The sequence below is a fragment of the Scomber japonicus genome, chromosome 17, assembly GCF_027409825.1.
Source record: "Scomber japonicus isolate fScoJap1 chromosome 17, fScoJap1.pri, whole genome shotgun sequence".
Lineage (NCBI taxonomy): Eukaryota > Metazoa > Chordata > Actinopteri > Scombriformes > Scombridae > Scomber > Scomber japonicus.
This window is the reverse complement of record NC_070594.1, coordinates 18,132,691-18,160,634: the sequence shown is the minus strand read 5'-3', so window position 1 is coordinate 18,160,634 and position 27,944 is coordinate 18,132,691. Positions and strand designations below refer to the sequence as shown.

Below are 27,944 nucleotides of genomic sequence, written 5' to 3'. Positions count from 1 at the left end.
AAACCAAACTGTGGAAATGCTGAATGAGTGAGTGAGAGTGTGTGAGAGCGAGGGAAGGAGAGAGAGAGAGAGAGAGAGAGAGAGAGAGAGAGAGAGGGAGAGGTGCGTAGACGAAATCACGGCGTAGGGGAATGATAATGTGACACAAACCAGCAGCTCGGATATTAATTTGCACTGTGCAGCAGGTTTAAGATGCGCTATCCTTTCCGACCAACTTTGGACAAGTCGGTGGGAACCTGCAACGCACTGTATGCCCAGAGGCTGCGTGACAAGTTGGGAGAGGGAGAAAAAAAAGCACTCACATCACTATTTTTAAATGGGTACAGTGAGATTTGGGGGGCGTGGACGGTAGAGGAGCAGCAGTGAGCATGTTGGCTCATGGCTGCAGTTCCAGTGTAGTGATGTGCCGGCTGGAAGAATTGGACTACGCTTAGACAGAGCGGCTGGACGCGGAGCCGTGCGGTTGCAGTCAAACGTCGGAAGCCGACTTTCTGTCAATTTGAAGCACGTTTGGCATTTTTTGGATTAATTTCTTCCACGCGCTGCCGTTTGGCGGCACAGACGACTTTAAGGAAGGACCGCGAGCTGTTGAAAGGGGTTTTTAAGACGCAGCAGCTGCCGTGCGTAACGGACGAAATCTGGTCGAGCAGCTATTTGAATGACAATAGTTTAAGGCAGTTGTTTTTTTATTTGTTTTAGGAAGCCATTATTGGAACTGATAAGCGCATGGTAAGTCACTGTAAGACACAATGTTGAAATGACATTTGAGACATCTGTCTAAAGTGAAGCTGAAGTCATTTTCATTTGTAAATATTGACAGGTGTTGGAAGTCAATTCAGAGTATTCAGGCTGAGCCTTTAATTCACTTACAGTTCTGCTTAAATGTCTTAAACACCGCGGACTTGTAAGGTTGGGTATTGTTACCAAACCTTTGGCATGGATAATCGAACATTTGTTTAATCCAATTGTCTACTTTCCTAATAGTCGGAGATTCGGGAACACTATTGTTAATAACATCCTTATAATGGGAAAGTAGCATAACCATCACTAGTGTCTTCATCCCTCCGAGTTGTGGCTGATCTGGCAACAGCCAAAATGACAAGCAACGGACCTGTCATTGTCTACGAGTGGCTGAAGACCCTCCAGCTCGCCCAGTACGTCGAGCCTTTCGTGGATAATGGTTACGACGATCTGGAGGTGTGCAAACAAATAGGAGACCCCGACCTGGATGCCATCGGCGTCTATATCCCTCACCACAGGCAGAGGATTCACGACGCGGTTAGAAGGCTGAAGGAGGAAGCCAAAGAGACGGCCAGTGGACTGTACTTCACCCTGGAGCCGATACCACCCGCAGCTGAGATGTATACAAGTCATATGGTGGATCAGTATGAGTCCAAACTGCGGGGATCTAAGTCCTGGACCGAGCCTAACAGTGACCGGGTTGGGCGCACCGGTGGGTACATGGGCGCACAGAGGAACCTGACGCTGGGCAACAGGAGGGAGCTGGTGATTTACCCCAAGCTGAAGCTGAAGATCATGATCAGGGATAAACTCATCAGAGATGGCATCAACCTTGCCAGGCCACCCTACTCTAATAAGGTAGGAGAAATGCTGATCCTCGCAAGTCATGTCAGTTATGGGACAAAGGGGAGCATCCCCTGTTAAATGTCATACATGACAAATAGTGGATGGACGCACTCAGACACAATGCATTTGGGTTAATACTCCATGAGCTATTTACTATTTAGACTGATATCTAATTTTAACATACACATGGCCTCTTTATACTTATTTCATTATTTTCACTGTCTAGAAGTAAGTAAAAGACACTTGAAAAATAGTTTGAACAGGTTGATTTTCATTGACATCATACATCGCACCTTTGTCAGGCAAAAATCAAACAACACCACATTTTCAGAAAATGCAGTTTTAAGACTGCACATTGATTGAATGATTTGCAAAGATGGTTGTATTTCCCATATGTCAGAGGTGGTTTTATGCCACGAAACGAGCTGTCACCTGCTCAGCATCATCCATCATTCGGATGAAAGCACGCTGTCACTCACATAGAGCCCTTCTCGTGCAAAAAGGGCACATTTCACTGATGTGTTCAACATCAAAATAAAGTAAGCGGCTTAAGGTAAATGCCAGTGTGAGGCCTAAACGTTTCTAGGCCTGCTGCACTTTGCAGAAGTGCAAGAGTGGTTGCTGTCACGGTGAATGATGAGAATGAAGTTGCCACTGGATCAATAAACAAAGAGCAGAGAGGAGATCCTGAGGAGCTTTCACCCTGTCTGTGATTTCCTGTAGGGGGAAAAGATTTACACTTAGATTATTAATCTACTTTGACCTCACCTGTCCAGTGACTTGCCTCCGCATTCAGTGTGGGTGGATCAACCAGGCCTATGAGCATATAAACCCTGGCTCTTTGCTGTGATGAATGGGCAATGGGGTATCGATTGCAGGGGCAATAAATGAAGATGAAGAGCCCCCAGCTGGGGAGGCTGTTGCAGTCCTGTGAGGATCCAGACTGAGAGGGCCTCTTGTTTTCGCAGAACTGATAGCGACCTTTCATTAGAAGTGTCTGAATCATATGCCTTACCAACTGTTAGAGTGCTATTTACTTACAGTGAGGCTTTTCATGTCTGCAAGCCAGTGAGGAGGCAGGTTTCATCAACTGTATTTCTTATGCTGAAGGCCTACAATGCAAGTTGGTTAACAATCACAAACTAAACCTGACCTAGCATTTGCAATAATAACAGTCTAGGGTGATAATAGGCATGTTAGCTGGTCAGCAAAACAGACAAAAGCAGCCCTTATCTACTGTACTGTTTAATAGCAACATGTGCATGATGTGTGGTAGGTTGTTTTGAACATGGGAACTTATGCAAATACAGGAATCTGAATGACAGTATTTACTCGGAAATCACTGACTTAGGAATTAATTATTACTTTGGGGTTAAGACGCCTAGCATGAACCACAACTTCCTGGCATCAGTTTTGGCTTCGGAGCTTTGTTGCGTCTTTCTCACTCTCTCATTTCCTGTCATCCTTCTGCTCACCCCAAAATATTTGTTAAAAAGGAAGTTAGTTCTCTAGAGTAGGTCTTAAGGCCCCTTTTTGCTAAGGCTTTTTGGTGGCGTAGCCAGGAACATGCCCTCTTGATTCAACTGATCTTGAGCCATTTGATGGGGTTCTTTTCATTTAAATGAACCTGGAGAATGAATTATATCTGCTTTCACAGTGCATTGATTTACACTGAAGTATTCCAAAAGTCTCCAGTGAAAGGGGAAGATCACACTAATAGACTTTCTAAAATCCTGGTTACAACCCTGCATGTCAGCTGGATTGTCTGTGCATTTGGAAACTTTACATGCAGATGTGCTTACTGTGATCAGAACATTCACAACTATATTTATATAGATAGATTGATAGATTTACTTTAGATAAATTTACTATATTAATCCCCAAAGGGGAAATTTAAAATGTCAGAGCAGCAATACTGCAATACATGGCACAAACATGGCACAAAGACAACAAACATAGAAATCACACAAAATACAGTAGCCTACCTAAGAATACATAAAAAACATACCCTCCCACACTCAGCATTGCTAGAACCCAACAATGAGTATATGGATAAAAGTGCATGTAAATACACAATAAATACATAGGTAAAAGTGCATGTAAAGTAGTTAGGGTCAGGGTGCATTATGTACGTGAGGCATTGTACAGTTGTATTGCAGTGGGTAGGAAGGATCTTTTGTAACGTTCTTTTGAGCAGCTGGGAAGTCTGAATCTGTTGCTGAATGAGCTCCTGAGATTTTCTAGTGTTTTATGGAGGAGATGGGTGGTATTGTCCTGGATCTTGAGGAATTTTGTTTTAATTCTGTCCTCAGTCACCTCCTCAAGAGTGCTTAGTTTCAGACCATCCACAGACTGGGCCTTTTTTATCAGTTTGTTCAGCCTATTGGCATCTTTTTTCTTAATACCCGCCCCCAGCACACCACAGCAAAGAAGAGAGTGCTAGCCACAACAGTCTGAACATGTTGAGCATCTTGCTGCAAACATTGAAGGACCTAAACCTCCTCAGAGAAAACAGCCGGCTTAGGCCCTTCTTGTACACAGCCTCTGTGTTTGATATGTATCTGTATCTGATATGTATAGTACAATATGGTTCATTTTGTAAGTAAAACTAGGTATCTACAGTAGTTGCTTGCTTTCAAATTACCTTTTGAAAGTGATGCTGGCTTTGATTCCAATATTTGCATGTTTTGTAAAGCTTTTTTTTTATCAGTATGTATGTTTCTGCCACTTTGGCTAACCATGAATCCCACAGAGATTTTGGATTTGTGAGGGATTATCTGTCAAACCAGCGCTGAAACAAAGTGTTGGTTCCAGAGGGTTAAACCATCTCTCCCTTTGAAGGCTGTATTTATTTAGAGCCAGAGCTTTGGCATTGAGTCTTTGGAAAGGGAATGAGCAGGTCAAGGTCTTTCTCTGTCTCTCACTCTGGTGTGTGTGTTTGTGTGTGCATGTCCAACCCTGTAGTTTTGAATTGGCTCCAGCCCAGTGCTTTTCTCCCCAGGAGGACTGAGAGGAGTGTAAAGAGATGGAGCTGTGACCAGCTAATGGAAGTTTGACTAACTGGGCTGTGATTGGTCTGTAGATATCTCTTCTCTCGCCGCCCTTGAGACGAGATGTCACCCCCAGTGGAGGCTGAGACCAGAGTTGGCAGACTGAGGGCAATTACAGGACACACAATGTCAAGTCTCAAGGGATGTTCATTGTATAGCATAACCAAGATCTCTATCCACATTTAAACTGTCCTCTGTGCTTTTAGTAGGCTGGAATTTTTCATGGACTGCAGTCGGCCAATTCTGTTCATCTTTGTGTCAGGCTTTGTCTCCATTGTTTGTCATTATGCAAAACACGTAGGCAATGTAAGCAGCAACATTCAGAAATCCTCTCTAGTGTTTGCTGGATAACTTCTTGCGAGACAACCTATTATCAAACAATTCACTGAAAGGGCACTGCTGGGTGTAATAAATACCCACGATCCTTATCAAGGCCGGAGAGACCCCTTGTCTGAGAGTGAGAGTTATTTCTTATGATGTAAACAAACACTTGTGCTATGGGTTGCACATTTCAAGATCTCTCATCAGGGAACAATATAAGTAGAAAAGATGGTGCTGCCTGTTTGCCTGTTGTTAAATACACTGCAGTCGCTGGCGTCAGTGTTATCCTTTTTTTTTTGTGGCCAAATTTGAGAATTGAATGAATAAATTATGAACTATAAAATTGAGCAAACATTAAAATAATACAAACACTTGCTTATAAATCTTGAATATGAATAGTATGCATACATATCTGTGTATATATATGAGTATACTGAAAGAAAAACAAAGGACCCTTACCCTCCCAGCCCACTCATACCCTGAAACACAATAAGACTCCAAAAACATGTATCAATGGTATAAATTTATTTTAAAAAGGAAAGGAAAAAAAGGGGAAAAAGAAAAATAGGACAGAAAGGACAGAATGACAGACACATGGACACACACACACACACACACACACACACACACACACATAGGTACAAGCAAACAAATGCCAGGAGACAATAAATTCATACACATAGGATTGCCACAATGGATGATGATAATCAAGACTAAAGAGGGCACCTCAGTAAATTTTTAAGCAATTAAGCTGCCATACACCAGCTGCATCTTCTTAGCTGTCAGGCCAGCTAAAAGGATACGCTTGTTGAACCTGGTGATATTCAGTATGTCAGTTATATCCTCAACTGGTTAGTTCTTCATAAATGAAATTACATATATATATGTATATGTATATATATATATATATATATATATATATATGTATATGTATATATATATATATGTATATGTATATATATGTATGTATATATATATATATATATATATATAATGAGCATTCAAGGAACTCAGACAGTCTTCCTCCCAAAGCAAGAAACAAAAGCATGAAATTGTGGTAAATGCTGATCTGATGAGATTTGAAGAAGTTGTTGGAGATTTGTGTGGCTTCAAAGAATCCAATCATGCATCATTCTAGTCTTTGATTTAGCTTTTGCTCACCATCACAACTTCTTTCTTTTTGATAGGCGGGCAAGCATCAAGGAGCATCAATCAGACACAACATAGTTTGCCCAATTTTTATCAGATGAAAATTGTGTTGCTTTTTTCTATGTTTTGTAAGTTTCACTGGTTGTTCGGGATTATTGAAAATGAATAGACTTCGGCGGAACATTGATTGCATTGTCTATGAGTGGAATCAGTTTTTGCTCCTTTATTTATTTATTTTTGGTTGTCAAAGGGTTTGCAAAGATGATGGCTCTATTTTTATGTTTCTTTCCTGCTTCCTTAAACTTTCTCTCATTCATGATGCTTGGTGAGAGATTTTACAAGTTTTATCTTATCACAGAATTTCCTCTTATTCTTTTTCAACTCTTCAACTCTGTACCAAACTACTGTATGTGAAGATGTGCTCTCATCCTGGTCTCATCCACAGACTGGTGTTGGAAACGGCAGACAGTCAGTCATAATAGCGCCTCATTGTTAGTGCTGTGTGTCGGGGGGAAGTAGAAACTAAACACTGGGAGAATCTCTATTGTTTGTATGGAGCCTCATGTCCTTTCACTACTGGTCTGTTTTGCATTCCCAATTTCCGTCCATTGAAAAGGACTGCAGAGGCAAGTGTCCAGCATTGTGCCGAGGGGTGGGTGATAAAAACATGGGTGTCATGCAGAGAGAGAAAGGGTTGTATATAGATGGGCAAATTGTTTTTGCTGAGTAAACAAAGGCTTGGGTGGGTGTTTGGGTTTGGAGTCAGCTGTCAGGTGACAGAGGAAAGTTAGGTGCTAAAGGCCTTCTCTGACACCCACAGAACAGCTGATCAAATGTGGTGGATGGGAATCATGAAAGGCCTGCAGCTTAACTAGACCTAGGAATGTAAGAAATGCAATAGAGGTAAGGAAGGGCAAGCTTTTAACTGACTGTGTTATGAGCTCCCTTCAGCAAAAAAAGAGGAAGTTCACCACCTTACATGCCAAACACTCACCTTTCTTATCTAATATCCAAGCACTCTCACCAACCAGGAAATTAGATTTTTGTTTGATGACCCTTTGTTGGCCCACTGTGGTTGTTTAGGGGCCTCAGGCTTGAATGGACAGCTGCCAATACTTGGTGTGAACAATAGTTTTGGTCAGTTTTAACCTTTGAGATCGTCCTGAGCTTCGCTGGTTAAAAAAGATATAATGTGTTGGAGCCAAAGTCGTCAAACCTCTTTCCGCTGCAACACTGCCAAAATCTGTGCATTCCCAGGCTAGCTGCTACAGCACAGATAAACACAGGGATGCACTTAGATTCAAAACAACGTAGTGACACAAATTTCTAGTGGAGCTGCTGTATTTTGTATTATATCTATTCCATTATATGTCTTGTTTCATATTCCACATGCATGTAATATATGGCACCCAAAGTCATTATTTCATTATACCTCTTTTCCGAATGAAGAGCTTTTTCTCTGCCTCAGTAAAGCTTTTCATGAGCTTTTCATTTATCCTGTTTTTTGGTGAACAACCTCTTCATCCTTGTCCCCTGCTTATAGAGCTGGCATTTTGCCATAAGGAAGGAGAGAAAGCCTCTAACAACAGCCTCAGTATTCCATGTATTCTGCTGAAGGCTCTGTTTGCTTAGTCTTTATTAAGGGCTCCAACCAAGGACTCATAAAGGGGAAGTCATAAAGAAGTCAAGGACCAGCTCTATTGTCCTGAAAGGCCAGGGAAAGTCAATTAGCAAACTGAGCTGCTGTTTACTTTGTTGAAAAAATGGGGTTGCATGAAGCCCTAAAACACGATAGATCACATTTCCGTCCGTGAAAGACTCATACACTCATTTGATGGCTCTTGTTGTAAGCAACCTGTGTTTAGGGCCTTTTAAAGTCATTTTTGTTAAGCATAAATTACAAGAACCAGTATTTAGCTCTTTGGAGAGCATCTGGGAGTGGTGAAGACTGATGGCTATCATATTGACCTTTGACCCCACTGCTTTTGACCTGCTGGAAGGATCTCAGCTGAGATGATGAAATGGATTGCACATCCTTGTGGATCTTAGTGTCAGTGTCAAATGAATCTTACATTTTATGCAGTCTGTTGTCTCAAGTGCATGAGACAATGACGTATGATCACTTTCCCGTCGATCCAAAATAGTGTGTGAAGTCATTCACAAGATAAATTGCATATATTTGCTTCAGTTAGTCCAAAAACAACACCTGCAAAAGCAGCTACATCCAGTGTTTATGTGCTATCACTACAAACAGATATCTATTCACTGGTTGTTGTTTTTTTAACAATGAGGCGTTTCTTGTCTGTCCCTCCCTCAGATAGACTCGACCACGCATCTCTTGGGAGCATGTGCAAATGTGGGAAAGCAGCATTTATGCTGCATTTGCAGCTGGCCTTCTCATTTCAGCAGAAGGGGGTGAGAGGTGCTTACTCACTGTGCTGTTTCTCACATGATCAGCTGGCTTCTGAGCAGCCTTTATTCTCTGGACATCTGAGCTTGGTTAGAATAGATTATATTTCACAGAGCTCAAATTTGCAATTCAACGTAACTCCACTGTGCGTTCTCTCCGTTCATTAATCAGAGTTGTCAAGCTATGATAATCTCAACATTTAGACATTTAGTTCAGGGAAGAAAAATTGAGTTTATGCTCATGGCAGTATAAATGTCACTCCTTCTAGCCTTTGGAGATATATTTTATTTAAATAACATATATGAGTTACAATATACAGTATGTGTATCACTTCAAGCTATGCAGTCATGGTAACTTTAAATAAAGCAGGCCAAACAGTTAGCACAGCTATTTCATTTTCCACAGTTTGCTGGAGAACAGGTCCTGATGACACACATTCATGACAGATACATTATCAGAGCTATTCTAGTCCAAGGTTTCAGTGGCTTCCAGACAGCCTGTCTACATGACCATATACTATCTGCTTCAGGAATGACTGCAGACTGCATTATCAATATTGAAGTATGTCTTCCCTTTTTTCTCTTATGTTTAGTCATTAAACAGGCATGTCATTGGGGTATAAAGTCACCCTTGTTTCCTGTATTGTTCTGTATAGTTCATATGTATTCAAAGCTATAAGGTTTTGTTATCATGCAGTATTGCCGTCCTTGCATTTATTTATGGGTCTCATAGAAAAGCCATTAATGGAAATCATCCAGTCTCAACCAGAGAACTGCATTTAATTTCAATACTAAGTTACTGTATGTCTGACATGGGGAAAAAGTCATTAAAAAAATGAATTCAAGACTAGATTTTATGGATCAGTGCACAGAGGTCAAATTCGTTTCTAGTGACAGCAAACAGAGAAGTCGCTCAGTCGCTGCTGTAAACATGTTTGTTTTTTACACATTTCTTCACCAGCTCTGGCTCAGTGCTCTCAAATGCAATACACATATACAGCTGCTAGCCTTTATTAAGTGTACCATAACTTTTTCTATAATGATAACAGTAGTCTTGAGTCTTGACTATAGTTACAGCACATGTGCACAATAATGACCATGGAGTCCTCTTTGAACTGTGGAGGTGGAGGAAAATGAAGATATCAAGTGCCCCAACAGGATGGAGAGTGACAAGAGAGCAGGCCTGAGCATCTGTCTATGTCAGGATCCAGATTGCAAACGCACTTGCAAATCAACACATCAGCACATGTTTTCTCTCTCGCTACATCTCTGTCTAGCACACTCATTACTGCACTCACAGTGATTACGGACGGTGGAGGAGATCATTACACTTTCTCATAGAAAGCACCAGAATTGTTAGAAATACACAGCCATACATTGTTTGTTACATTATGTACAGACACCACATGCTGACTTTGCTTTGACTGATACTGCTTTGGGTGGTCATGTGTGACCTACAGTCCAAGGCTAATTACATCTGACTGTCACACATCCATGAGCCAGGAGGTCACACATTAAAGATAAGATTAAATATTAAGTTTCCAAACAAACTGAATATTTAAACATAAAACCATATGTTTGTTGTGTAATCTCACATTGACTGAGTTTGCTGGTTTACGTGGCAGAAATCTAATTTGGGATTATCACATGTTACAGTATGAGAAATATGAGTGATCCATAGTTTAAATATTGCTCTCATATTGCGTTGTTTCTGCAAACTGTAATCCATTGTGCTGAAAGGGTCATTTTAGCAATTAGCAAGAATAATCCATGAAGGTCAAGCCATATTTTATCAACTACTTATTGAAGATTTAATGTTATTGCATATTCTTTATGGCGGTAGATGGTAATTATTTTTAAAGGAATTCTCCTATTTTATTCAATTCAATGATTAACTCTGTAGTCTAGAGGAAATTTCTCACAGTGCACCAATAAATCAAATTAGCCATTGTCTGTAAATGCAAATTATTCCATTTACAATGATATCAAGCATATAAAAGCAACAAATCACATTTGAGAATTTGGAACCAGCGAATATTTGGAATTTTTGCTTGATAAATAACTTAAACAAGTGATTGGTTGTCAAAACGTTTGGCAATTAATCTATCTAATTGTTTTAGCACAAAAAAAAAGTTGTCAGTTCCTTTTTGTGAGCAGAACTCACTCACATTTTTCTAAAACCCTGCTTCCAGGCTCAGCCCCAGCTAGATGAAATAATCCTCTTTCCTATGAAGATGCTGTTAAGAATGAACAATGACAGTGTTATCCTGCAAAGCACAGAACGCAGACAAGCTCCATAAATCAGAATGATCGGAGACTTACGTTCACTGTTGGTCTGTGTGACGTTACCTGCAACTTAGCAGAGGATTTCTGAATGCACGGAGTAGTTTTGGGTTAAAGTGCCACCACCTACAACAGAGCTTAATTGTCTTACATGTCGCTACAGCTTGGCTTATGTCAGTCCATATTATTTTGGACTGTGTTTAAGGGATATAATGTAGGGGTGTAGAGAGATGAGTAAGGCATGATAGCAGTGAGCATGAGTGTTAGAGAGACAGACAGAGTGAGTGTGTATAATTACTTTGTCTGAAGCTGCTGCCAGCTAGGTGTATGGAACGCAGTACAACCAACTCTCAACCCCCCCCTTAAACCTAATTGGTCCATTTCCAAGGCATGAGGGCAGGGTTGTGCTGAAAGCTTTGATCACAGAGACCACACCAGTGTCGATATGTCCCTACCTGAGTGCTTTTGTAGTGGCTTTTCCTGGCAGGGGATTAAGCCATACTAAACCCACGGAGTGTCTGTCTTTCTCTGGCCTCCCCTCGGCTTTACATACCTGAATCTGAACTCTAATTACCTGGCAGTTACTACATTCCTCAAACACGCCCACGCAAAACATGCACAAATTCTGTGTATTGCACATCCTTTTTAATAAAAGCACTGTCGGCATTTCATACATGTACTGTCGTTTTGTGTGGTTTGCCGCCTCTAATATTGAAAGCATTTACATAACATTTATGGGTCCTAGCATGTTCTATGATAATTGTTAATCTGTGTGGGAATATAGGTGTATGTGTGTGTGTGTGTGTGAGAGAGTGTGTGTGTGAGTGTGAGTGTGTGTGAGTGTGTGTGTGAGTGTGTGTGTGTGTGTGTGTGTTATTTGTACCTATTTGTCCCTACATGTGAACACTATGGGATGTAAATTTTCCTGAACAAAGAGTTTAGGTTATATAGTAACAGATGACTAAAACAGGCTGTGTTAGCTCCTGTTTCTTTAAAGGTATAATGCACAGCACGTTGCATGTTTAAGGGTTAAAACATTCTAAAATTAACTAAAATTATCAACAGAATGTGAAGAAATAACAGTTTTGACATATGTATTGTGTTGGAAAGATATCTATTGAAGTTAGCATGCTAACAAGCTAGCTTTGGGTGATACTGTCTCATAGTTCCACTTTTTATGATGGAGGTGATAGTGAGTCACTGTAGTTTCCAGTCTGCCCTCAGTCCATCATGAGAGGAAGGAGAAGTCATGTTGAAATAGTAATCACATTATTGAAATGTTCACTTCAGGACTGTTAATATGTCCCTTGAGGGTTTAACCTTTTTTCAGGTGAGAAAATAAACATTTAGATTCCCAATACAGTATGTAGTCAGTTCATCCTAAGAACAAATTATGCCTCAAAATGTTTTGTTTTCACTGTTGTTTTACCATTATTTAGTTGTGTGACATATGATTTAAACCTATCCTAGAGGCATGCGTGTATCTATTTAGTTGTTACTCAGAGTTATGTTATAACTCATCGCTGTGGTGCAACCGCTTTCTGATCTGTGCTCTTTCGTAATTTACTGCTGGCTCTGATGTCTCTACCATTTTGATATTAACAACGTTATAAAACTGTTTCACTGTAAACAGTATTTTTACACTATATTCAGTAAGTGATAATAGTGGTGGGGTGACACATTTGTGGGCAAAGGTAATGTGTGTGTGTGTGTGTGTGTGTGTGTGTGTGTGTGTTTGTGTGTGTGTGTCCCGCTTTTCTTTTTTTCGAAATGGAAACGTAAGTAAAGGTAATCTTGCAAACGAAGCACTCATATCAGGCTGAATCCTGGGCTAATTACTTTCAGGGAGCATTTTTACATAGCTTTGTACAGGTTTTGGACCTTTCACCATGTTTAACATACACATCTGATATTATAACAGTATAAAATAACAGAAAATCACAAAAAGCCTGATATGGCCCGTTTAATATAAAGAATAAGGAATTGTTCATATTTAATTTTTATCTTCACCACTATGTAAGGTTAAACTGACTCTAGTAGTTCTGTTCAAATGGATTGCTGCAAACTAGTCAAACTTGTTATTAGTGGATGAATCTAGACATGCTCAGTATGGAAGGCTAGAGTTCATCATGATAATTGGTGCTTTTTGACCTCTGTACATGTTAGAGTTAATTGCTCTATTCATTAAATGTTAATTGCTTGACACAGTACTTCATGCAGGAGTAAATAGGAAATCCACTGAGACTAGTAAGACTCTACCAAAACATTTTTCTTTGTTTTTTTGGGCTTCAAATCTGAATCTCACATTATCAAAGCTTCATTAGAGTTGGAGTCCTGTGGCTTCTGCAGAGTACAGTCTGGTCATATTTGTTTTTGTTTGGGTTAACCTTGTAACATTTTATTCCGTACACCCAATGTAGACTTCCCTAAATTTATGATGGCTGAGTGAACCTTTGAGATCATGTATCATGTACCAAACAAATGTTGCACTCTCAGTGGTTCCAACTGTGTCAGCTTTGCATATGTATGAGAGTAGTGCTCTAAATATGTTGCCCTCTAGGTATACTATCCATACTTATACACACTATTTCATCTTGTGATGTTCACATACTGTACTGTAGCCATCTAAGGTCATCTTTTGTCAATGTCTGAGATGTGCACTCTTGGTGCAGCTTCATCTGCAGTGGATGAACCGCAAAACCACAATTTCCATGTCAGCAGATCTTTCAACCAATGCTATGCCAGACCGACCTCTGTTTACTTTAATAGCGCTTGAGAATTCTTTCTAAAGGAAAGTCTGTCAGACGAATCTGGAAATGCAGTGTCTTCTCTGGTCCCACTGCATTTTTTAACATGATGGTGTCGACCTTCGGGGTCTGGCGCCGCCGTCCGAAGGATCTTAGATCATTCCAACCTCAGTTTAGTCTTAGGGTTCATGTTACACAGGGAACTGAAATCTTGGCTCAAGTGGAATGTGTGAACAAAGTAATCAGAAAGCTTGCTTAATTAAATGTAGCCTTGTTCGTAAACATAACCATCTGAAAACTTGTCTTTGTTGGTGTCGTGTGACTTTTACTGAAAGGCACCACCTTATGCAACAAGTGACAGATTTCTAATACTCAGCTTTGCTTAAAGAGGATTAGGTTAAGTCTGTGTTTATTTCGACATTTGGGGCTTTGAAGAAATATTGCAACGATTGAGGCGTATTATGGGCATTTGAATATGTTAGTTTATATCAGGGGAAATTTATAGACTAACAAAATGGAGAGTTGAAACACTAGAAGACGCTCAGGGCGGCTTTGCATGCTGTGGCTCAACACTTGTTCTTTTTAATTTTTACTCTCTCTTAGGTCAGAGTCCCCCAGCAAAGTAACTATGCTGATTATCTGCTCCTGACGTGCAATGGTAAAGACCTTTGGAGGCAGGGAGGAAGTGCGGTTAATCTGGTAAATCACCTCCTCACTGTGAATCCATGAGGTACAGAGCTGATGTCACACACAAAAGCCAAACAATGAACTGGCCGGCTGACAGCTCGCCGTCCAGCCTGAGCGGAGGGGGTCATGCATCAGGAATTTTTTCTGCTCCACCAAACATCCTCACCCAGTTTCACCTCATTCTCACTTACTCACAGACAGGGAAGACAGGCTGAAATACAAATAGACAGACTGACAGACCTGTCAAGCCAACAGAGAAACAAGGATAAAGAGAGACGGGCAGACAAACAGGCAGTTTTAGACAGACAATAAAAAACAGCAGATAGAAGGAAAGGCCAGCAGAGATGGAGCTGGATTGACAGGGAGTCGGGTATTTGGAAATAAGTGACGTAGAGCTTCAGACTGTCTTGAGAGTCATTAATAATCTTCTTTCACATGAGTCTAAGGACACACTACCACTATGAGACCCCTAACACACACACATATTTATATGTATATCTGCATGTACAAGGATTTGTTTACAGCCTTGAATGTGAAGCACTTATTCTCATTAGATATGCTCCAGAGCATTTAAACGTTGAATAATTAATGTAGGGATCATGAGTCAGTTCATAAACCATGTCAGGATGATTGCAGAGGTTAGAGCATATAGTGATGAAGCGAAGTGTTGTTAATTTAATTTTTTCTATGTGAATTTGCCTCTTTAAAGATGCATCACTTGATTACAGACTTTTCCAGGAAGGTAACTGCCACTACGTGAGATTATTTTCAGTTTCTCTATGGCCTTATTTTTCAAGTGGATAACATACTTTTGGTGATTTTCTGTTATTCTTACTCTGTTATGGTGTTGAATGTCAATGTTAAACACTGTCAAAATTCCAAAACTTGGTGAATGTATGTAAAAACGCTCTCTGCGAGTCAAAAGCCCAGGCTTCATTCAGCTCTGGACACTGTTTGCAATGTTTACTTCTACTTCCTTTTTGTGATGACAACAGATGCCCACAAATGGCGGTCTCTGTAGCCTTTTTTGAGTTGTTCATATTGTCCACTGGCATATTTCCAAATGGATTCTGGCTCTGTATTTGAGAAGTTTCCATGTTGTGTATGAGAATGATAAAAATATGTGAAATCCTACTATTTCTGTTTTTTTTAGGTAGATACATTATTTTTGATATTTTAACTGTAAATCATGCACAGGTATACCAGTAGTGACCCAGAATATAACTATAGACCAGGAAATGGGCATGATATATCTGCTGTAAATCTCCATACGGCAATGAGTGTGACCATGTAGGAAATGTATGCTATGGACAACATGGGAAAGCTTGGCATTAAGCGTCTCTCAGGCAAACTGTATTGTGATTTGAGTCTTTGTTCATATGTTCACTCAGCCTTGTCCATGGTGTGGACTTGGCATTATTTTTCCCTCCGATGAGAATACACTGTCAGTCCAGAACAATGGACTTGCAGGACTGAGCAGCTTCTCCCAGCATCCCCTGTAGTCCTGATCCATGTCCACTCCATTTATGGAACAGCTAGCCAGCCCAACCACCCCTCCTCAACTACCCCCCTCGCACCCCCAAAGCAAACAGTGCCCCATTCTACTTCACATACACTTGGTCAAGGCCAAATTCTTATAACTGCAGTAGAAGCCCTGAAATAAGTACCATCTTGAGGATCCTCAAGGCATTCAAGTGCAGTTGAGTTAGAGGACTACCTTGGTAATACTTTACTGAAGATGACAATTGGCCTTTACTGGCTCCTTCAGCAGCCATACTTAGGCTTGTTTGGGAAGTTGACTACAATGCAGCAGTAATGCGGAAGTTGAGGGTAGCGATTATGTGTGGAGACTGTCTTCATTGTCATGCAGGAATCCCACAGCTAGGCTTATATCAATTGTTATGTAAAGTGCCCATTCATATTTTACAATCTACTTGGAATGAAGGTTCTGGTTTGGCCTTTGTGTGGAAATGATATAGAATAGAGGAAAGGAAGACATGTCTGTAAATATGTTGTTACTGTGTTGCTTTTGTTTTCTTTGTATCCTCCTTTGAGGACAATACATGTGTACACATACGCTAAACATCACTTCCTCCTCTTTTTTTCACCATCAGCTATATATTTTTGTAGAACAAAAGCATCTAGTCCCTCCTTTTCAGCAGATAAATGTAGGGCAGACGTACCATCTTATTCCTTAAATATGTTTGTCTAGAAATCAAAGCCTGCCACCGCTTCCGTGATCATTACCCGTCGAAATCACAACAGAGTGCACGGAGCTCAAGTGTTCTTATTGTTGATTAACAGAAGGCTTCTCCTGTAATCCTAATCAGGATATTGATGATGAGCCCCCTTCATGTGTGAATAGGCTGAGGAGGCTTTTGTTATGAAATGGTGTTAAGCCCTCAGAGGCTGAGACTCAGACCTGACTGTTTATTCCAGTCACACAAGTGATGCTGTTCATACAAACTGAGGGAACATATTTAGAAGAGTTCCCATACAGCCTTGCTCTCTGTAGTACTGTTTATTTTTAAGTGGTAGATTGCAAGGTGTGTGCCTTCCTGCTTAAACTCTATTAAAGTTCCATCAGCATTTGTTTTTCTTGGTGCTGCTCTTTTCTTTGCCTCCTTTGTTCAGCCATGGTGGCTACTGCAGCTCAGGTTAACCAGTGCCAGCTGATACTTGTGTTTTGGGAAAACTAAACAGCGGCTACAGTTTTTCATAGCAAGGGAGGCACAAGCTGCCTACTTACTTATTATTACCACTGGTTAAAATGCAAGCAAGCTGGGACACCTGGATAACACCATATATGAAACTTACTTTATTTGAAAAATTCCACAAAGTTTTAGTCCAAGTTCAAGAATATAAAGGGCCTTCAGGAGTTAATACTTTTCCATATGTGGGCTCTTTCCCATTTGAGGAAGATGCAGAATTTTGTCCTAGCTGCTTTGTAATGGCTGTCTCATCATCACATCCACATCATGCCTGCTGTGAAACAGGCCTTTGAGCTGGATGTGCATCACTGCGACTGCTGCGTGAGAAAGCAGACATGCGGCTCAATACCAGTTAGTATCCCAGTATGCCACAGGGGTCCCTGTATTCATCTTATGTGATCTGCAAGGCTCTGAGGTTGTCAAAAAGAGTCTGATTAGATGAATGTGACATGATGTGCATTTTCCCTCTGGGAGTTTTTGTATTGCAGAGTAACCTAGGAGATAAACACAAACTGAGTTGACATTATTGCCCTGTTTACTATTCCACTCCATGTATTGGTTAATAATAATAATAATAATAGGTGAGATTTATATAGCACCTTTCACAAAACCAAGGACGCTTTACAAAGGATAAAACAAACAAACAAATAAACAAACAAAACAAAAGCGGAAAAAAATATCAAGACTGAGCAGAAGAAGAGGAAGAGAAGAGTTCATTGAAGAGAAAGGTTTTTAACTGGGACTTGAAAATGGAGATGGGATTGTGGGAGAGAGTTCCAGAGCTTGGGGGCCGTGGCGCTGAAGAACCGGCCTCCCAAGGTGGACAGTTTGGTGCATGGGACTGTGAGGAGGTTGGAGGTGGAGGATCTGAGGGACTGAGGGGGAGAGTAGGGTGACAGGAGTTCGCAGAGATATGTTGGAGCCAGGTTATGGAGGGCTTTGAAGGTGAGAAGTAGGATTTTGCATTTTATTCGTGACGGTACCGGTAGCCAGTGCAGTTGGGAAAGGATGGGGGTGATATGGGCTGTGCGTGAGGTATGAGTGAGGATTCTGGCTGCTGAGTTCTAGATGTATTGTAGTTTTTGGGTCGATTTTGCCGGGAGTCCAGTAAAAAGGGAGTTGCAGTAATCAATGCGTAACATGATGAATGAACCAGGGTCTGAGCATCTGAGTTTGAGATGAATGGGCGGAGGCGTGCAATGTTGCGGAGGTGGATGTCTTTGTAATGGATTTAATATGATGGTCAAAGGACAGAGTGGAGTCAAACAGGATGAAGAGATTTCTGACAGCTGATGTGGGGGTGAGGGATAGGTTGCAGATGTGCAGAGTGGATGGTTTAGGAAGGGAGGATTTGGAATCAATGACCAGTACTTCAGTTTTAGAGGAGTTAAGTTTGAGAAAGTTATTGTGCATCCAAGTTTGCAGATCTGACAGACAATTAGCTAAGCTTCTGGAGGGGGAATCTATGGGGTAAAGAGAGTGTATGTAGAGCTGTATGTCATCTACATAACAATGGAAACTAAGACCGTGGGTGCGAATGATCTGACCAATGGGTAGGATGTATAGAAGGAACAGGAGGGGGCCACGAACAGAACCCTGGGGGACACCACAGGTGACTGGGGAGATAGAGGATTTGTGTGGACCAAGTGAGATTAACTGTTTTCTGTCAGTGAGGTATGATTGGAGCCATTGTAGAGCTAGACCAGAGATTCCTATTGAAGAGAGATGGGAGATGAGTACATGGTGATTAAGTGTATCAAAAGCAGCACTTAGATCAAGGAGAAGGAGAATATTGTATGAACCAGTGTCAGTGGTTGGTTTTCCTGTCAATGTTAAAGTGCTGATCATATTCAGCATCTCAACCTCTCCTCGCCTCTGTAGTCCAGTTGCTGATTAAAGACCATGTGGACTCTTGCCAAGGACACTTACTCTTGAGTCAGCACTCTGGCCCCTCAAGAGATGGAAACAGCCCTGGGTGGTAAAACACAAGCAGAAATGTGACAAAGGTTTTTTCATTGAGGCCATGAGTTGTGTGTGCACACAGGCAGACGCTTCAGTTTGATTTTTGCCATCCCAGAATCCTCTGCCCCCCAGTACAGTTATCATACCTACACACATCTACACTGCATGCCTGCTGTGTTATCACATTAACACTGCACCATCAGTTACTCTACACTGTAAACAAGTGCAATATTTTGATGCTGTTAAGCTTCTTTGTATTTGGCTGACCCAAGTGACAACTTCTCTATTGGGTATTGTTTCCTCACTGAAAGGGAGCATGAAGCCCGGGTATTTATGTTGACAGTCCCCACAGCCCTGAGTGAAGCCCCCCACTGAACCCCATTCACCACCAGCTCATTATGGGATGTCAAGTCTGGCATCCTTCCTATTTTCCAAGCCATGGAAGTGTGTTTTTTTTCTGTAATAGGTTACCAAGGAAACATGTAGGAGCACTGCTGCGGTTTTTTTGAGTGGTGCGCTCTCCTGTGATCCTGTGGACAATAAGCCCAGTGACAGGCATCGCTGACATGCTTGCTGGGGTAATCATAATGACAGAGATCAGGTCTTGCTGCTAGGTTTATGTCATTTATTGACGTGCAGTAGGTAATTTAGGTCCAGTGCTATAATTTCTCCAACTGCTTAGGTTGCTTTCCGTCTTGCATGTCACACCTAAGGATCGGAAAGCTGGGGTGCAAGCCAAAGCTAAAGAAGTAGGTCACTATGTATTGAAAGATGGAGTGAGTGTTGAAGTGTGGTGGTGGCATGTTCAGCCTGTGCCCTCTAAACACTATTCTGTTAAATACCAAGCCCCTAGAGGAATGCATTATGATAGATGAAGACCCCCAGTCATTCAATCCTGAAGGGTTGGACTCATGCATGTCCTTTAGGAATATCCTGACGCAGCCAATCCTGGCATGCCTGCAGGCTCACAGCTGCTAATGTGCTCCTAACTTGTGTGTCACGTATCCCCCTACTGAAGGTCAGAGGTTGAGTGGAATCATCATCTGGTCTCCAGAAAGGCGGAAAAGGCTGCGGCAAAGGGGGAAGTGTGGCTTGTGCCGCATAGGCCCTAGAGCATGCCAAGCCCCCATTTCCACACATGCAGGAAGTTATCATTGATACGCTCCTCATCCAGAGAGAGGGGAATGGGTGGGAGTGAAGAAAGAATGTTTTTTCTTTTGTTGCTTTTTCTGGTCAGGGCAGTTTGGAGATCCCTGTGAAGGTGTGATTCATTAAATGCATGCAACTGAGAGTTGAGCACAAAGCCGAAAGTTATCACACAACAAAAATGTTTAGATATTGGGACACTAATTGTACAGGACTATAAGACTACATATTTAAGACACTTTTGTTGTTGCATTAAATCCAACTTTAGGCATCATGAATATCCATGCTTTGTGCTTTTTGATATTTTTATGCATGCATGCTGCAGTGTAAGCAGTTACTAATCTTGTCTATTCTTTGTGTTTCTTTTGGGTGTGACGTACGATTGGAAACATACTTTCACATGAAGGGAACAGAGTATATTTTGTTTTCATAGAACTTGTTGTGTTCAAGGGATAGGACCAGTACTCCTCTTTGTCTCCCACTGTTTCTTGATTCATGGCCAGTAAAACTAGTGTATCAAATGACAAGATGATGATAATAAGTAGGATTTTCCTGAAGATAAAAAAATCCCTCTCAATCATCACTTAGACCCACTAGAAGAGTGTGGTGGTGTATGTATCTACACAGACCCTGCCCTATGCCTGCATCTTCTCATTTTGCTAGGTACTGGATGTTTCTGGGTGTCAACCTTTGGGCAGTGGATGTGTTGCCCCTAGCCAGTGTGCAGGGTTTGAGGGCAGGACTCTATAAAAACTTAGTGACATAGCGCTTCTGGTGCCATTGAGCTGAGGAGGAGGGGCCAAATTTGAATGTTGTGTTTGCAAACCATAACTGACAAATCCTCATTGTGCCTTTCATTCTGATATGACCCCCTACCCCCTCCTCTTTTCCTATCTTCTCTGTATATAACAACAACACCAATAGAAATGTGATGAGTTTGAGCTGCCAAATGCAATATGGGTTACAGTGAGACAAACGATGCACAAACTACAGCAGCATTTTAATACAATGACTGTTTAAACCCAATCAAGTGGCTTTATGAGTTTAATATTACTTCCCAGTATTTAACACCCTGGATTCCTTTTGTATATGTCAATTTATGCAGTCATGTTACTTTGCAGCGAATGCATAATTTGCATCAATTATACAAGTCTGTGCTTTTTGTTTTTGTGCTAAATTCATCTGTTTATTTGCTTTGAAAGAGTTGTCTCTTCATTAAAATTTCAATACGGGTAAGAGGGAACACAGAAAACGTATTTATCTATATTTCTTTGCAAAGCAGTTTCATCTTGTGTGTATGTGTGTGTGTGTGCGTGTGTGCATGTGTGTGTGTGTGTGTGTGTGTCTCTCCCTTTTTTCTCTCAGCGGAGGAAAACCTGCTGACAGAGGCTCTTTGTTAATAGAGGGAAGAGAGAGATGAGACTGGGTCATACAGGCAGATTAGTGCTCATTGAAATCCTATAGGAAAGGTCATTTACATAGTGCTGCTTAAATCCACTTGTGACCTCATTCGTGAACCCATTCACAACCCTGACAATCTCCACTCATGTCTGACACTGTTTTGTAAACAAATGTGGGGCACGTTTTTATGTGCTTTCCCTGTGGGAGTCTGGGCATGAAGTTTAACATGCAGACCTGCTTAAGAGGTGACCATTTTCTCTGCTGACCTAAGGCAGTGTTGCTCAGTAACAGTTACAGACTTTCACTCTCCTGTGATATTTGCTTTAAAGAGCTTTGGCTGACCCCAGCACATTTTTTTGTATGAATGCTCAGTTTGTGTCGGTGCTTCAGTCTCTAAACTGCTGATATGGACAACAGGAGTTTGTCTGCTAAAGTTATTTTCTGAAAATGAGGACAAGAACGGGGAAATGCCACTGTGATGAGCTGTTAAGAGAGATGCATTTCACAAATATCTAGACAGTCCTTATTAGCAAATCACCAAGTGACCAAAAGTACTGTCTAATATTGTAGCAGGCAAATTTTATTGGAATAACGTGATCAGTCTACTGTGTGTTACTGACATTTACATGACAAAATCGTTTACAATACCTAAAAAAGACTCCATTTGTATTTTACTTGCCCTGGATTCTGCACTCTCCTTAGTAGACATCAGAAACAGCCGGCCCTATAGAGGCTGATCCCTAAATTGTCTAAGTCTTTGCTACAGAAACTTCACAAAGCCTTCACAGGAAATCTGTAATTTCCTTTAGAGTAGGCAGAAATGTAATACTCTTAAGGTTTCGCTGTGTCCCATCGGGAGCAAGAGAAAGGAGCAGAAACTGAAATCCACAGCTCAAGTGTTGCAGCTTTACCATGGCAACTATTGTAGTTGAAGAGGTTGCAGATGCGTCTTTCATGTAACACTTAGTTGAAATTCTTTGCGTGTTGCCAAATATTGGCATTCAGTGTGCTTTTATTGGCTAGACTGTTGTTGCATGTTTTGCTGATGTACACGTGTTAATTGCACATTATTTTGTATTTCCTCCTTCACAGATAAGTCAGACCAGGCAAGATTGTTGATAGGCAAGCACTGTTAGTATATTTGTCAGGATACAGTACATCAGGAGATCAGCTGGTTTTCTCACAGTGGGGAAACTGCAGACAGAGAAGAGAGAGTAAGCAGAAGCAAGTTCACATGTTTTCTATTTGTATTTCCAAATTTCACATCTATCATGCTTGGGAATCAGACTGAGTCATGCTGTAATTAGGCTAACTGCACCTTGCCTTACAGAGAATATAATTGACTTGAAACTGCACTTAGTGAGGTTTGTGTGTAATGGGCAAAGCTTTACTCCCAGCAGCAGTTTGCTTTGCTGAAGTTCAGTGCTATCTCTTTGCTTTTCCACCTTCTGATACATAATGACAACCATAATCTGATTGGACTTGAATGAATCCCTCTCTGGCACCTGCAGGTTGCTGTAAACAAGACAGCGCCGCATGGCTTGTCCCTATCACACTGTGACAGGTTTTCTCTGTTTCATATCAGTCACAGTTACATTTTCTACAGGAGCAAAGCCTCTCTGGTGCCTGGCCTAATTTTGTTTGCTTGCACCGTGATGAATTGGAAATGGTATTAGTGCATTTGGAGGTAACATCTCCTGCTTGCAAAACAGTGGGGGGTGGTGTTGCTTGTGGAATTGCAGCTACGATTCTTGTTGTGTAGCATTGCACACCTCAGTATTGATTTACCACAGCTTGCATTCAGGTGCATTAATGCAAATGCATGCATGGCGCACCTGTACACAGTGACAACAGATGTGTCAAACACACCCAGAGATCAAGAGAGGCTAGAGCGGATTGCATGCTTGTCTGACTTGACATGTCTGTGTCTGTCTCACAAACATACAAGATACAGCAATGATCTGACTGAAATGTTTTGAAGATCAAACTTTTGCTCTGTGTAGAAAGTTGCAGTAACATACAGTTTTAAAACGAATGTTTGTATGAATAATGTTTTTTCTTAATTTTCCTCTAACATAGTGAAATAATGAGAAGCCATTATTGGTTTAGGTTTCAGAGGAATGGAATTCCATTACTCATGCTATTATTTGTCATCAGTTATTAACTCAGTGAAATTAAACAGATCTCACATCTTCTCTGAATTGCTGTTTATTAATAAATGTATTAAGATTTGAATTAATTCTGTGGATTTCATTGATGCTTTAGTAAACTCTACAAAAAGTTCCAGACTTTCCCCAATTGAGTACAGAAATGTCCTATATTTGATGAAGACTGTTGAAGAAATAAATGCACACTAATATTCAGAAAAAAAACTCTTGGGAAAAGAGAATCTTCTTTTGTGCATACTTACAGTGTGTAGCCTCATATGTTTGTGTGTCGAATGTGTCTGTTGCTATGCACATCCTTTTTTTGTATGTTTTCATCTGGCCTGTACGACACTGCTACACAATCTAATGTGCAGTTGTAGTTGCATTCCCCCACTAGCCCAATCTCTAATCACCAAAGGTTGCTGAGTGTAGCACTAATCCAGGATCACCTTTTTTGCATGATTACCCCTTTAATGAGCTTGCTTTAATAATACTATAATGATAAGTCACTTTGAACAATGCATGGGGTCAGGCAAGGAACCTTTCTAACTTTGTAGGAACTGAGAACTCCATAAACCATTTAAGCGTCGGCAGCAAATATAACAATAAGTGTCACCTGATAGACTAGATTTTGTTTTTAAATTTTGACCACTCATAATCTTTAAAGTAGGACCATTAGAGGCATAGAAAATAAAACAGTGAGAATCCTTTCACTGTATATACTGCTGAAGTTCCTTCTCATTATGCTTGTCCTCAAAAGGAATACCAAAGGGGGTTTTAATCATTGGTAATTGAAAACCCTGCTGAGAGTAAATGAGTCACAATGTGACAACAGAGCTGTGCAAAAATGCCCTGTGGTACTCCGACTCTGTGTCTGCTTCCTTTCTGCTCCACTTTTCGCTTCCTGATTGCAAAAACCAGACATTCCTAATCCTAAATTCAGATGACAGCGTCTCTACTCTACATTTATGTCACCACTGAGTGACATGATGCAGATCAAGCTGCACCAGCAGTGAGTCATTTATTTATGTAAAGTAAAAGGTAGGAACAGGAGCCATTTACACTTTTGTGGGTTGGCAGAATAGTGTATAAAAAGAGTATATTCAATTTAATTCAGTTTAGTTTAATGCCTTGGGTGAGGATTAATTACTTAATAATGGGTACTTAAGCTTCTTTAGCAATTGCCTATGTCATGTGAAGCATAAAATTGTCACTCTACCTTTAATACATTTGCTAAAAAGGCAACTTGATTATTCTTAAATTGTCAGTAAGACATTTGTTTCTCTTGAACAAGGCTCTCCTGCTGATGCAGCACCCATTTAGAGCTAATGATATCCACTGCACTAAAATGCCATTATCATTATCTTGTATGAATAGTCAGGCATTAGTCTCAGAACTGGTCATTGGCCTCCATCTCCTATGTGAAAAACTCTGTGATAGCATCAGTCACGTCAGATGCAGGCACTTACTCCAGTATTTACCATAAGCTATATAAAAATAATGGACACGGTCCCCGCAATGTCACCCACTGGTTTGTAGAATCCCATTTTGAAGTCTCAAGTTTGCATTTTGATGGTCACCATCTTGAATATTTGGACCCAGAATTGATGAGAAGTGACCATATTAGTAGAGGGTGGAGCTGACACTACCATTAGTTGCTAGCATGGTTTGCATGGTGCGTTCACAGGCAATGTTTAACTCTGATAATGCTAATGATTAAAACCATGAAAACAAAATTCCCTGACTGTAAAAACTGAACATCTGAATCCTTATAAGGTCTTTTAGTCCATTAAAATGCTGAACAAGACTTTTTTTAGGTGACCAAAATGTTACAATTGTTCGTGAACTGAAAACACAATGAAATAGTGTTGGCAACAGCTACACCTATACTCTGTGAATCAGGAGTTAGGTAACACCCTAGTTACCTAACCAATGTTGTCGCTGTGGTAGCAACTTGTCAATCACAATGTAGCCACACCCTGAAGCATATCCTGCTTTATCATCTATTTTACTTTAAATGAGATCATAACTTACAAAATAAGACTTGAAACTGATTTAGACCATAAACTAATAGGGAAAGTGTTTGCTGGAGTAATAATGCAAATGATACTGTAAGTAGGATCATTTCCCCATAGACTTCCATATGATCTGACTTTTTGGAGCCAGCGCCCTACTAGCCATCCGAGAGAATGCAGGTTTGAGGCACTTTTCAGAGCCGGAACTACACGCTTCCTGGTCTGTTCATTCTGCTCTGTATTTAGAGAAATAATGAATGAGTATCCTTGGAGTTGTCGATCTGTCCTCTATTATTGCTGACAGTGTTTTTGTTGAAAAGAGTCAAAGAGTTTTACAGGTCCAACAAGGCCTCCCTTGCATGGTAAAACCACATTAGGGGGAACGGTAGAGTATGTTGGTTACATCTTCCACAGACACACAATGACAAGCACATATGTATTTTAACTCTCTTCACTTTTCCACACTGTTGCCTTATTCTCAGTTCAAAGATAAAACACTATAAGCAAAGGGATATAACACCTGTTTATAAAACTGCATTGAATGACCTGTGTCCTTGACCCAATAGCCTTTATGATTCTGATTTGACTGTAAACATTAGTCGATTAATCAATTAGCTGAATGCCAGGAATTTAATCATCACCCCTTTTTGGAACCCAATTAATCATCAAATCATTAATCATCAAGTCACCAATCAAGGGAAGATTCCAAACATTCACTGTTTCCAGCATCTCAATCACCGCCTTTGGTTGTTGGGAACTTATTGGACTTTCGTTTTTTTGCCATTTTCTAACATTTTATAAACAAAGCAATAAATCAAGAGATTAATCCTTAGTTGTAACTCAACTTTTTGTTATTTACTTACACTTGGCCATAACCTCTTCATTGGACCAGTTCATGTGAGTCCTATACAGATCAATCTTGAATTGAGGGGTCACAAGTATATGGTTTGTAAAGGTTAATGTATTCTCCCTGAGCCACACAAAGGCCATGACATGTAAAAATCCTTGTCTCTAGCCAATAATTGAGCATTGATTGAGATCAATCTGCTGAAGGACAGACTGTTGGGTTTTGGGTCGTCTGACTATTCAGGCCTCTGTTGCACCCATAACTCTTCATAGATGAACTCAGAAACAACTCAAGCATCAATGCCCTGTCTTGAAAATGGGTGATTTATAGTGTAAGTCCCAGCTGTTTGGACCAATTGAGTCTATACTTTCAAGGCCTATGTGATTTATTCTGAGCAGTAGAAGGCTGGGATTTCCTGTATACTCCAGATCATCATAGGTTAAGGAACATCTGCCGGTATTGCCAAGTCTTATAGCCACAGAGGACAGAGAGTTCAGTTAATAGAGATGAGTTCAGTGAAGCAAATTAGCCCACAGCTTTCTTGGGGTTGGTCATTCAGTTGCTGTGTGTTTGCACAGATGTGGTCATTAACTTGGCAGGGTTGAGATGCTGGGGCAGCGGCGGTGGTGCTGCTCCATTGTGAGGCTTGTTAGTCAGATACAGTAAATGGCACAGTCTGATTCCAAAAAACATCATGATTCAGTTAGACTGGACTGCTCAGAAGGATTCAGACCAGAGTCGATGTTATACTGCCTTGCCAGAGGAGTTGGCAGAGGTTAAATAACCACATGTGTTGTTTTCACCAAACCTGGCTGAGTCACACAGAGGTTTTAATTGGATAGTTAGGGTAAATATTGTGTAATTATGGCTAATGAGGATTGCAGTGTAGATGATGGGTCTTGTGTGAAGAACTGGAACCTTAAAAACCTTTAGTGCTTAGAGAGAGTGAAAGCAACATTGTTATGTTAAGACCCACTGTTTAAAGCTATAGTCTGGCATATAAATAAATGCTCGTTACATTTAAGCCATTGTCAAATAAGTTCACACAATGCTGATTATGCCTATCAGGTAAATCTCTCTGTATTTCATCGTGTATCAGAGTTTTTAAATCTGGTGTTGGGTTTGACCTTCCTGCGCTGACTGGATGAATGCATACTGCACATGTTCTATGGACAGAACATGTACTAAACGCTTCCACAGGCCAAGCGACTAACTTCTGGTTAGCTCTCTGCTAACATGAATGGTGATGAGACAATCCAATCTTGCAGCTCATCTTTACTTTCCATTCATATCGGACTGAGTGGATCAAATTCAGTCATGTCTCAGTGATTATTTGACACACAAAACAATTTACCCACTGTTTTACAACCGCAACAGTAGCAATGGAGTAGGCTACGGCGGCGCATATAACATAAGCACGTATTAACAGTTTTTTGTAATTAGTCTTACTGCCAGAGGGGGGAGACAAAAATTCCACACTGC

At 40.7% G+C, this 27,944-nt stretch overlaps 1 protein-coding gene across 1 annotated transcript in view; it reads left to right on the top strand.

Annotated features, from left to right (window-relative positions):
- The first annotated feature begins 1,095 nt into the window (after positions 1-1,095).
- Positions 1,096-27,944, top strand: part of sash1a (SAM and SH3 domain containing 1a) — a 165,519-nt gene continuing 138,670 nt past the window's right edge. The window contains exon 1 of the mRNA XM_053337577.1: positions 1,096-1,599. Within this exon, the coding sequence (XP_053193552.1) occupies positions 1,096-1,599 (504 nt within the window). The remainder of the gene's footprint in view (positions 1,600-27,944) is intronic.